Source organism: Pyxicephalus adspersus, chromosome 6, assembly GCF_032062135.1.
Source record: "Pyxicephalus adspersus chromosome 6, UCB_Pads_2.0, whole genome shotgun sequence".
Lineage (NCBI taxonomy): Eukaryota > Metazoa > Chordata > Amphibia > Anura > Pyxicephalidae > Pyxicephalus > Pyxicephalus adspersus.
In genome coordinates, this window is record NC_092863.1 from 61,683,108 (window position 1) to 61,696,526 (window position 13,419).

At 37.2% G+C, this 13,419-nt stretch overlaps 1 protein-coding gene across 5 annotated transcripts in view; it reads left to right on the top strand.

Moving 5' to 3' along the window:
* The first annotated feature begins 2,138 nt into the window (after positions 1–2,138).
* The window catches only part of ZNF608 (zinc finger protein 608), a 63,500-nt gene continuing 52,219 nt past the window's right edge, over positions 2,139–13,419 (top strand). For 2 of the 5 annotated variants that reach the window (XM_072416023.1, XM_072416025.1), the window contains exons 1-2: positions 4,903–5,515; positions 5,957–7,048. In XM_072416023.1, coding sequence (XP_072272124.1) covers positions 6,182–7,048 — 867 coding nt within the window. In that variant the 5' untranslated portion in view covers positions 4,903–5,515; positions 5,957–6,181. Of the gene's footprint in view, positions 2,322–4,900; positions 5,516–5,956; positions 7,049–13,419 lie in introns of those variants that run through there. The other 3 variants (XM_072416024.1, XM_072416026.1, XM_072416027.1) reach the window with 3 other exon arrangements.

The following is a 13,419-nucleotide window of genomic DNA, read 5'->3' on the forward strand; positions in this document are numbered from 1 at the left end:
TCGTTTTCCGACGATAATAATTGGAAGTGTGTACGTAGCTTAAGGGTGTTATCTGACTGACAAAATGTCATCCATCCCTGATTATCATCATAATTGGGTCATTTTTCCCACTGACCCACAATAAATTCATTTTATCACGGGCTTTCCTGGAGAACTGAACTTTATTTCAAGGGTTTCTCTCAGGTGAATAGGTTGAGAAAGGCTGCTATAGAGAATGTACACGTGACCGGTAGCAATTCTGAGGGAGTTACACTATATTTTAAGGAAAATATAATGTATTTTTAATATTATATTGAATTTATACCTGCTGTAGCCATTCGTGGGAGACATGCAATATTTTATATTGAGAATGCACATCTTTTAAAGCAAAATATTAGAAAATGCAAAAAATTTGTTGGAACACCCAACTTGAACCTCCTGGGTGATGACGAACAACAAGAGAGTCCAGGAGAACTTAGGCTAGGTACACACATACAATTCTTGACGGTCATTAGTCATTCGTTTCCAACGATAATTATTGCACGTGTGTATGTAACCTTTGTTTTGGAGTATTTCAAACATTTAAAAAAGCAAAGCCATTTTGTCCATTAGACTCTATAGCCCTGTACAACAGTATGGTAATGTAATTTGGGATCTTCTGTTGTGTACACAGGATCTTGCAAGAAGAATGTCCTTTCCAGTGTAGGATGCTGGGATCCCAGACTAATCCCTGCTTCCATTTACATCATTCCGACCCAGAAAATCAAGATGGCCAACTCCAGGAAAAGGATGTGGCTGCCTACGCTGAGCGAGGACAGGTGAGTGCAAATAAAAGATTTCAACCAGGAAGTAAGTTATTTTATTACAGAAGGGTCATCACCTGTCCCTTTGGAATAAAGGATCTGCCTGGTCTACATGTATTCATTTTTAGGTTTAGATCAACTATAAAGGCAAACGTGATCTTCTTAATCATTAATGAAGTAAAGGAAACATTACCTTCCTTCATTATCAACAAAAAAAAAAAAAAATAGAACACTGGAAATGTCTGTTGATGATAAGGCCCAACTTTAGTTTTCTTTTTTTTCCTGCAGACCTTTGGTTGGTACGCTGACACCACAAATCTTTTGTTTTGGAGGTCTGGTTGAGGGGTACTGTGAGCCTGTTCCCAGGGAGCATGCCTATGCCGGGTTTACAGTCAGACGATCCTGGGCATTACTAAAATCTGAAGCTGACCTGTATAGGACAGAGCCAGAAAGGAGGTGAATATTGCAGCCGGAGCTGCAATGTATGTTTTTACATCTGTTAATGTAAGGTGGAGGGCTTTAATGTATCTGTAGGGATCAATGAAATCTATTTTATTTTTTTAATCCTTCATTTTAAATAGAACAGCTCAAATGTAAAATTCATCTGTCTGTCTTCACTGTGTTTATATTAAAGTCCAGATTATTTTGGGGTATTATTTAGATTACATGGCATATACAGCTGTTTTAGTTATACAATGGCCATGATTTATGAAGTCAGAGTGGAAATATATCGTTTTTCATATTTAAAAAAATCAGGATGGGAACAGTACTGAAACAAGCCTGCCAAGTTTTCATACCCCACATCTTAAATGCATTACATTTCAATGTCAACCTAATTCGTATGTATTAATTTAAGCTCCCCTATTTACTGTACACTTGCAGTCACCCTTTAGCAAATATACATGAACTTCTTGTTCTATTTGTAGGCAGACTAGATGCCAAACATACAGTAATTGCACATGTTTTCTGGCACAATATTCATTTTTCACAGTCAGGACTGTGCTCAGAGCTGTATTCTGACAGGCAATCCCTTTGTGCTGAGCAGGTTTGCATTTTACACTGCTCATAATTCAGTTAGGAACATGTGTTTATTGCTAGGGTAATTTTTTTTCCTGCAGCCTGCTGTGTAACTGCTTGCTGGCTTCTCCTTTTACATGAGTGTTTGTTATATGTATATACACACAACCTCCCCCCACTCAGGCTAAAGAGACTCAGCCAATCAGCAAGCTTAGTTCCACAAATGCTCCACTTTGATTGGCTGCCTGAGAAAGGGTATTAGGAACAAAGAAAAGTCTTTTCAGGTAGAGAGAGGTTGTTATGCTTTTCTCTCTTTTTCTGATTGCAGGCAGTGCTGCTGCTCGCCTAGTCAGCTGTGTTATTGATCATTAGGAAGCAAGCATTGTGTAACTTATTCTGTACAAGTAATGTACCAGTGGAGGAAACGTGAAAACAAAATAGGTGTATATAAAAAAGCCCTCGGCAGCAACATAAAACATTGATGCAATTAGAAGCAAAGGTCATCTCGATCCTATTCAGATCGTAAGTACAGATGTGTGCGATGATTGATTCTGAACTGTTAACTCATCCAGTAAAAAGAACTATGAAGCTGTTTGTTCTAGATGAGCCTAGGCTGGGAGGAATGAAAGGGTGAGTGTGCAGCATAGGCTCAATGGGGTGGGAAGAGACCACACTACTAATATACACCCAAATCTAATACTCTGCATAAAACACATCTACTCCATACACTCAGATGAACATGTTCTAATAACATGCAGCAAGGCTGAAATCATTCATGTTGTTCTTTCTTTTTAATTTCCTAGTGTGGGATGGAGGAAACATTTTGGGATCTCTATGACACTTACAGAGCCTCAGTGCCATGAATATAATCCACACATATAGAGATGCCTTGTGATTAACATTACAAAATACAGCACATTTTACAAGGCTTAAATCATTCATGTTAATCTTTCTTTTTTATCTCCTAATGTGGGATGGAGGAATCATTTGGTGATATCTATGACACTTACAGAACCTATATGTACGGAATATTTGGGGTTGACATTTAAAAAAAAAGTATATTTTGTGCATCTTGAGCACATTTTATAAAGCCTAAATTATCATTATTATAAAATAAGCGCCATATATATAGCGCCAACATATGCAGCGCTGTACATTAAATAGGGTTGTAAATGACAGAATACAGACAGTGACACAGGAAACAGTGACAGTGACACAGTCCCGAAGAGCTTACAATCTAGGAGGTGGGGTTAATAACACAATAGGAGGACTGATAAAATCTATTCTATTGATCTCTTATAATAATTAGGTAATATCTATTTACACATGTAGAATGGAGGAAACATTTCCTTTAATATATCTTACATAACCTTTGCCATTCATTTAATCCATACACTGAGATGACTTTTGGTTGACAAAAATGTGCCAAGTTCATATAGCACATTTTACAAATATTAAATCTATATTGTTGATCTTTCATGTTAATTGCCTAAAATCAGCTCTGCTTACACGTGAGAAACGTTTGTCTTTAAGATACCTATTACTTACTACACTACCTACCTACCTATTACCTATTACACTACCTACTTATTACTTATTACAATACCAACCTATTACTTATTACACTACCTACCTACCTATTACTTATTACACTACCTATTACTTATTACACTACCTACCTATTACTTATTACACTACCTATTACTCAATACACTACCCACCTATTACTTATTACTCTACCTACCTACCTATTACTTATTACACTTACAGAACCTAAGTGCCATTCATAAAATCTATACATAAATAATGGCTCGTCCATACAGAACATTTTCAAGGCGTCATTTCTTAATTGCTGACTTTACTCCCTAATTACCTAAAATCAGCTCATTAACATGTATGGGAAGGAGGAAGCCTTTGACTTTAAAATATCTATGTCCCTTATAAAACCTTAGTGCCATTCATATAATCCATAAAAATGATGTGTGGTTGACATTTAAAAAAACATGTCTTGACCAGCACATTTTACAAGAATGAATTGTACTGTTGATTTGATTGTGATGGAGGAAACACTTTTTTAGGTTTCCATTTATAAAACCTCAGAGCCATCTGTACATTAAAATGACTTTTGGGTTGTCCACCCAGCACATTTTTACAAGACTTAACATCTTTATTGTTTTTCTTTCATTTTAATTCCTTTAAAAATAACTGACCTTTTCCTTTTATTTTTTAAAATCAATTACCAGCAGTGGGTTAGAGGAAACATTTGTCTTTAGCATATCTTGTATATAAATGTATAACACACAGCTCTCATGCATGCATAGCACGTTCCTTGATGTTTTTTCTCTCCCTGAGACACAGATGTACAGCTGCAGAGAGAACTGTTTCACATTCATGAGTAATAGTTATGGCAGGGGAGGAAGGGAGAGCAGCACAACCTAAAGAGGCTTGTGTTTAAAAAAAAAAAAAAAGCGAGAGAGATGAACATTTTCCTGATATTGCCTGTCACCCACTTTGTGTTTTCACATCACGACAAGCAATTGAGCCCTTGATCCCCATGTGATGTAAAAGCTTGAGCTGCAACAAAATAGCTGCTGTAGCTTTCCTATAGCTGCTTGTTGCTGGCTGCCCATCCCCCTCCCCTACTGCCCTCTCTTCTAACAAACCACTCTACACTTCCAATCCATCAGCAATTCATTATAGCTTTTTAACCAAGAATGTCAGCTAATTAAAAATACTAAGATCATTTCACTGGCACAGAAACTGAGAAAAGGGAAATTGAATAAAGTAGTGTTGACTAATATCAAAACACAATATTTATTTTTTTTGTTTTATTTATTTTTTTGTTGTTTTAAGCACTGTGTGATTTGCTGTACTTTGCATAGAAGCAGTTAAATCCCACTATGACTTGCTGAAGCAGCACAAACAAATTATAGTGCACTGAGGATAAGGTTCACCTCCCTCTGAAGATTGAACATCACACTTAAAAATGTTTTGATAATAGGTTTATCAGATCTCAGATCCATCACTGTTACAGGCAGCACCCCCTCCTACTTTGCTCTTCATGTGTTGTTCAAGAAAGCAGATTTGTCAGGAAAACTGCTGGTGGGGGAGGGTGTGGGAAATGCCACTTCCTGAGTAAGCAGGGAGCTGAATCCAGACCAGAGTTTCAGTCGTTCTTCTCTCTCTTTCTTCACCCCCTCTCTCTCCCTTTCACTAATTTATCCCGATGTTAGCACATTCTGTCTTGTTACAAGCGGACGCCTGTAGGTTTGTTCATAGGGATCATTACTTAACTGATCAGGATGGCTGTGAAATCTCTGTTTAAAGGAAAGACGTGATTGAAGTGGTGGCAAGGAAATAAAACCCACAACTTTTTTTTTTTCTTATGCATTTTTTGGCATGTCATTGATTTTTATTTTTTTTTATGGGTGAAATTGTGAGACCAATTCTGCTAGTGTTTTTATCTTCAGTTTAAATCCCAAATGTAAAACTGAAAAGAAGACTGGCAAGAGAGGAATATAGAAGGGAAACAAATCTGATGTTTTTCTTGAGATCTTGTGAATTACATGATTGCCCTCTGGTTGGGATACATGACTTGTGTCTTCTGGCAGTGGTGTTTCAATAAAATGAGGGCAGCATGTAATGATTGTATGCTTTGTTGGATTCTATCAAGGTGGCCTTATTAAGGAAGAAAATTACAAAACAGGAGAATTAAGGTAAGTCTGATTTTTTTTTGCTATAATCATTTTACTGTTTGTCCCTGTAAAAATCCCTTTAAGTCATCTTTGTCAAAAGCTGCCTTGTTTGCGGTCACCGGGGCCACCTTGGTGCAGATCACTTAAACTGTATGTCTTAATCAGTTTCCTGTGCAGTCAGTAATACTATATTTAACACACTTAGCAATTCTCTGCCGCCTGATCCCTCTGCAATTTCATTTTTTTTCTCTTTCATAACTGTTTCCAGGCATTTAGGCAATTTAGTTGATACATTTTGCTGCAATGTCCTGGTTTGGAAATGTTTTTTATTATTTTTTGTGAAAGCAAAAATATTGTGCTGTTATGAACCTACATCCAAGGTCCCGTAAAACCTGTCTATGTCTTCATTATATCTCATTTATGTGAATGTATAACCCAGATTCTTTCCCCTCCCCCCCACAGGAGGTGTAATCCAACTGAGGAAAGTCACATTTGGACAGTTATTGGAGTACTTAGGACAAAAGACCTAATATTTCAGCGGAACAAATTGGATTTATTCTTTTTTTTTACTTTTTATTTTTTGATCGTTTTGAAACCTGTGACACTGCTCCATGGAAATCAACGAATGTCAACTTTACTTTGGAAACCAGTTTATGGGAATGTAAAACCTCCGATTACATCTTCAGGATGTCAGTAAGCACTTCTACTATAGGGAAAGGTGTGGATCCAAGTGCAGTTGATGCCTATGACAGTGGGGATGATTGGGAAATTGGTGTGGGAAATTTAATTATCGATTTGGATGCTGATTTGGAAAAGGACAGACAGAAATTTGAGATGAGCAACTCAACAGGCAGTGGCTGTGCATCCAAGGACAGTGGACATTGTTTGACATCTAGTGGACCAGTTAATTCTACCTCCTCTACATTGGCTGACACTCTCAAATTTGCCTCTGTGCAGCAGCCCTCGGGGCCCCAGGGGAACAGCCACAAAGAGACAAGCAAATCAAAAGTGAAAAGGAGTAAAGCTTCTAAGGATGTTAATAAGTCATTACCTTCTGCATCTTTGTATGGGATTCCTGAAATTAGTAGCAGCACTGGTAAACGGCAGCAGGAAGCAGGGCGCCTTGGGGAAGTGGCATCAGCAGTTGGCATGAGTACTTCACTGGGCCCCAGCACCAATGGAGTTGGCCTTGCAACTAATATTACTTGTGGGAAAAATGTCAAAGAGGAAAGGCCCGGAGGAAAAAGCCAAAGCACTAGGGGCTCTAAAAGGGATAGGGATTCTGGAAAGTCTAGAAAGGACAGCACTAATAAATTGTATGACCTTGGGCACGCGAACAGTGGAGTGAATACCCAGGCAGTTGTGCACTTGTATGGGTTTGGCAGTGGTAAGAACGCTGGGAATAGTAGCCCTTTCCACTGTAGCAGTAGCCTTCAAGGGGAGTTGGTTAAGAATTCAGTTGATTCAGGGATTATGGGGACCTCTGTTTTGGCTAAAAAAGAAGATGATGATGAAGAAAGCCACAGGCGAAGCAAAAAGTTAAAAACAGAAAAGGTAAGAAACTTTATCCCATTTACTTTACTTGGATTGCTTTTTTTTTTTACTTTTCAGATTCATCCTCTGCAAAAATCATTATGTTCAACTTTTACTACACTGGCAGGGGCATGTAAGGGCAAGGCACATGTTGGAGAAATGCCCATAGCCAATCTTTTATGTTTTATCATTGCTTGTTATAACCTCAGTTTATTTTTAGAAGCTGCTATTGTCTTTATTCTTAAACACTGAGCAGGTTGTGCCCTTTCTTGTGTCTACAAATATCATCCTGCCTATTTGCATTTTTTTTAAGGCAGTTCATTTGTTGGTCTTTTGTTTCCTATGTTTATCTGGTGTTAATGTAGCTACTATGCTACCCATCCCCCATAATCCTTATTGCCTGTAGCAGCCAGCTCTATTTGCACAACAGGCTAGAGTATAAACAACCAGTGAGAGATGACATGGTTACAATAATCTGTTCTGTTTGCCTATGGGGTGGGGGAGGTGTCTCATGTATCCTCTTGCCTTGGCAAAGCTGTACTAGATAGTATTGCAATGTGAAAAAATGTCTTTTTTTTCTTCCTCTAACGATGTAACTAGAGAGCTATTTCAAGAAATGCAAGACAGCAGTGTTTCAGGCACTCCTTTGATTTCAACCAGTCTGTCTTGAACTGTGTGAATGCTAAGTAGCCTGAAAGCACATGAGCAAATCAAATGTTAGGACTGGTTATGGAGAATGGCTATTCTTGCTGCTCATTCAGGCAGGTTATTTACTAGCAGTTATCCAGAGGGCGGAAGGTTTCTCTGGGGAACTAGTGCTTTTGTTGATTGATAATTAAGGGTCAAATGCATTCTACAGGCTGTGAACCCTGTTCCCTTTTTTTTTCTCTCCCCTCCTGCATGAATTGAAGTACTGTGGCGATTATGTATTCTGCGTTCATCATTTGATTCACTGTTCTAACACTTACCAGAAATAACCTTGCTTAATCTAAAATCATTCAGCATATTTCAACCCAACGCGGTATTACCATTTTTTTTGGTTCATAATGTATCTCTTTATATCAGCAGCAGTTTTCTTTTGGAAGCTCTTTACCTTGGAAATGACTCACTATAATTATGTTATGCCCCCACTTGATGTATTAACAGAAAAATAGGCCGAGTGTGTCATACTATTAAGGTTTCTGGGAAGATTCTAATAAAATAAATAATGCCGTTTTACAGAGGCGATCTGCTCAGAATACATTTGTGGCCCTTTTGTTTATATGTTAGCTCTTTTACCATAGGTATTCTGCCTGTCAATAATCTTTAATGCGCAGTTTCTTAATCAGCCTTAACAGTCCAGATAAATTGCCCTAATCCAGTGATTATAATAGCACTGGTTAAGGAGTCAGGTCTTTTGGATTGGATTTAGTGGCTTCCTGGAATGTGGGAGGTACTGCCCTTTTATATCCCCTTTAGCCTTTTAATCTTCCAGCCAAATGTTCACAATCTACAATTTTGTTTAGCTGGCAATCTGTACATTTCAGTATCTGAAAGGCTGCTGTCATGGCAACAAAGATTAGCATGCTGTGGTTTCCCTGCTTCTCTTAATAATTCTTTTCACAATACTTCTTCAGAGATAAAATGTGTGTGAGAAGTATATTTTTAGCCATTGTTGTGTTTTTATGGTTGCAGTTATTAACTCCGCAGTGAATTCAATTACAAAGCAGTTGCTATAGCTTTTTGTGGCCTTGGAAGGGTGAAGTTGTGCTTTACATCACAATGTGTGTTTTTTTTTGCCTCAAGCAAATATTTTCTTTTGAACCAGCCAGATTCTTGTGATAACTTATCTTGGCTGTTTGACTCTTCAGAATCATTAAGAACTGAGTAACCAAGGATAACATCCAGACTAGAAAAAAAAGGAAACCTCTTTCAGCCGTTTTTATTGTTTTGTTTGAATGTGACAAGACAAAATAATCAGCATTTCAGCAAGAGTGCTACATCATAATTTATCTACAATAAAACACAATTACAACTATTTCTGTTGGCCACAAACCTCAGTCTCCAGCTCCAGTCTGTCCTTGACCCAATTATTTCCCCATTGGGTGCTGCCATATTGCTTCTTGCACAGGCAAGTTGGAGCCACGGTTATCGTGCACTTTCTTTGATAGTTGTTACACTTTTCCTCAATAGGTATCACCATCTTGCTTCTTGAAAAGAAAGTAACGTCATCCCTTGAGCGACACATTTCTGTACTTCCCATGACCGTCATAAGTTACTTCAACCTGCATAGGTCTTCAATCAGGGAATGGTTTCTTAGATATTGAAGGTTAAACTATTGACTTTTGAAAAGTCTAAATTTTGCATATCTGGGGACTGGGTTTTGGTAAAGGAGGAATGTGTGGGAAATTGCTGATTATTTTGGTAACATTATATTTATGTTCTATGAGAAGACGGGGGTGGGGAGAGAAAAGCATAACTAAAGCCACTTAAGAGAATGACAAAACTCCCCATTGGAAACAAATCCAAGATTCTTTTGAACATGAACATAGTAGTCATCTGCGATTAGCCTGGAATATCTGGAGAGGCCTATCTGTCATATATTTCCCCACCCTCGGTTCTATTTGCCTGTCCTTGTTTATTAACAGTACATACACGTTGTTAAAAGCCTAATGGTTTATATGTTGACTATTTTTTTCATGCATCATCCTGTAATCATGCCTTGTAATACACACAAAGCCCATGGGAAGGGCTTATTTGGGATTGTGCTTATTCCTTTATAATCAATATATAAGTGAACTTTAGTTATTTAGTTTCAGTTCCCAATTTTGGTAGCCGTCAAACTAGTTAAACCACCAAGACTAAGTTGTACATCCCAGTTTGTTCTTTTTCTCTCTTTCCATATTACTGTATCTGTCTGACCAAAATGTTCATGTTTGCTCATGCCATTTGTGTGTAGGAACTCGTACATATTGCAAAACTATTTAAAAGCCTTCATACCACATACTTGGTTTATTAAACCAATCTTTATCTTCCATAAGAAACATTATTTTGATCAGCAACAGCCATTAAAAGCTGAGAATAAGTGGTGTCATGACAATTAGGACTTATCTTAATCTTGGTAATTTAGGTCTAATGTTTTGGTCAAGTGGTAGTAAATAAGAGGGTAGTTTTTCATATTTGAATTTTTTCATTTTGTATTGATGGCTCAAAATGCGTTATGCCTCTGGTGGGAAATGCAAAGAGTCATGGGAAAGTTATGTCTATGGAGACCATTAGGTTTAGTTTTGTTGTAGAGGAATGAAAATTCTATTTCTGTAAGCTATAGTCGGCCTATAGTGTGTACCTAGTTTAAACTCTGTGTTTGTTGTGTAATGCATTAATGATTAGTGTAAAACCTAGAATAATGCCCCTTTCATAAGCTGGTCAGTTTTATTTCTCAGATATGATGTAATGATCCTTGGAAGATTAAATAACAAATGGTGGGAGTGCATGGTTTCTTTGTATACCTAAGAAAACGTTTCTCTAAATTTTCTATTTGATACCTGTTAGGTGTTTGTTCCTGAATTTGTAATGCCCAAGGATTTAACAATGAGGCTTAACTTTAGACCTTGTGATTTTGTACATCCGATTGATCAAAGCAAAGTTTCTCAAGAGCCAGGTTACAAAGTTCAGTAGGTAACATTATATCTTGTGCAGTCATTGTGAATTTACTGGGTTCCAACACTTTATTACTCAAGATAAAGAACAGATTTAACAGCATATTCAATTTGTATTTTTAGTGTCAAAGTCTAATATTTTATTGGATTATTTATTTAAACTGCAAGCTGCTTTTTCATTTGTAAAAAGTCCAACTCCAGTTTGCTTAATGAATTGATGGTCCTAATATATTGTGTCTTTTCAATTCTTTGCATGTAAGGTGTAGTTTATTCAGACTAAAGCAGTGGGTCAGAAAGGTCACTGGCTATAATTGAAATACAAAATCTGCTGAGGCTTCACAACACCTAGTTCTTAAATCTACATAAGTGATTTAGCAGTTAAATGTTCTGCTAATTATGGATGTCTAACAATAAGCCCAGTTTAGGACCTTAGTTGGGTTTTTCTAATAGTGTACAATAATTACATAGCAAAATAGTGATATATGGCTGTTTTGATAAAATCTGTGTAAATTAAAACCGTTTTACTCAACTACTATTGATTTTTCAAAAGTTTTTCAAAGAAAAACACTTTTGGACAGTCATAAGTGTGTCTAATATGGTTTTCCCCACAGTGTGGGCAATAGGAAGACATAATTGCTATAATGTGAAAGTTAGGTGTTTGTAGTTAGTCGGCACATTTAGCACATACTTCATTACAAGGGACTTTTTAAGTGCATTTGGGATTTTGTAATAGTTCTGAGATTCATTACGGAATCCCGGCACTGGGAATGCCTAGTCTATGACCTACATTCAATTAAGGTTAAATAGTAAACACTTTAATAAATTGCTATGTATATATGGTTATGAGCCATAACATTTTATTTTCTGTCCTTTTGTATTGTCATTCTTAATTGGATGCGCAATCTAAAATTTAATGATCAAAAACACCCTTTGGACAGTCTAGAGGCAAAATACTAAAAGGGCCCAAATGACAATACACCAAAGGGAATCCAAAACCCTTAGATCCCTCACAGAAGTCCTTTTTTGAGTATTTGAACCAACAATTTAAGATCCCTCCCAGGACTCCTTGTTCAAGAAAGAACTGAAGCCTGCTCAGCTCTTCTAGGTATTAAAAAACATTTTATAGACCTCATAGATGGAGAATATGGTGATGGTGTGGGGGAGGGGAGCATAAACTGAACATGCCATGCATATTTGGTAACAACTGAAGCTGTACATGTTTAATAGTCCCCATGTCTCTCTACCTCACTTGTGAGTTAATATATTATACCCTTCAATAACTCTGGTAACACATACACAGATATGTTTGGCACCAAACAACTTTTTATACGCTTTTGGGGTACATACCAATGTTTGGTAACTTCATCCTCCGGCACCTTTTCTTTTTGCTTACTCTGGTAACACGTGCAACTTGTGAGCTTCGTCCTTTAATACTTCCTAACCCACTGGAATGGGTCCAGCGTTTTCCTGATTTGTGCTACAATTGTTCTTAAATGTCTTGCCTGTGTGTATATGCTAACTGCATACAGAAATGGTAAATGTTATTCTACTACAAACAGTACATCTGCTTTTGATTTTCACCACCATATACTAAGCCACACAAGGCTTTTATTATGTCCTGTTTTTTCTGATATTGCATATACTTTTGTTATTACAAAATGTGCACCACATCAATGGAAGAATTTCCTTGATTAGGGTAATTTTCAGTTTAATTGATTTCTGAGTAGCATGGCCTTTCATGATTTTTCTTCAAAAAAATGACAATGAGTATGAGGTATACATCCTGTCAAATGTCCATTGGGCAAATTAATGTTTAAGTTTGTGGTCTGGTAAGTGACAAATCACCTAATAAAAATGTTATGTGTCTCTACATGTTTTCCCTGTTGAGTAGGTCTTTAGGCAAACCTAAATTTTGGTCATTTATCCATTACAACTGTGACCTGCCAGCATACAAGCCTTGAAAAGGAAAACATCATCTGGCCTTTGTTTGAGGTCTTTTATTGAGGCTAATGGCTGGTCTTGTGCCACCCTGAGATAAATGACATTATCTTTGAGTGGTCTGACAGGCAACAGACATGTTAATGTTGAAGCTGCAGGGAGGGTTTGTCATAGCTATAACAAAAGGGGAAACTCCTTTGACATAGCATAAAAGGGAAGTAGTTGCTTGTTTTAACAGATGTAATACTGTTTGTGTGTGTGTAAGACTTATTCCGGATGTAGAAATGCTTATATTAAAACAGTATTCAGTATAACAGTTAGTACAAAGGTCCTATTTTTCAATCCGATTTGATCTTTACCTCCAATGAGATAAAATGATCTGATTTTCCAGAAACCTTAGGTGAATTCATCAGCAGGCAAATGTGTTGGTAAATATCAGTCCAACATACACAAGTTGTGTTCTGTGTACATTCAAGCTAATACAATCTGGAGTTCCTGTCTGTTCTTTATCATGGTCCCCAGGTTCACTCCATTTCCCATCTTTTCTCATCTTTGTAAACAAATATACGTATCATGTGTACTAATGCAGAAAACCTTGATGAATATGCAACAGGTGGGTGTGGGTAGAAAGGTCTTTCTTCTTTACGTTCATACAATTTCCTACTTGTCTGAGGTCTGTGGACACAGCCCAACACCATTTACAGAAGAAGTGGCACTGAAAGTTCCAAACTCTGGGACAGGGATATCCTAATGGTGATTTATTTCTTTAAAGGCAGCCCACAAGCAAGGCTAAGTTGGATTTAGGTTGTCTAACTA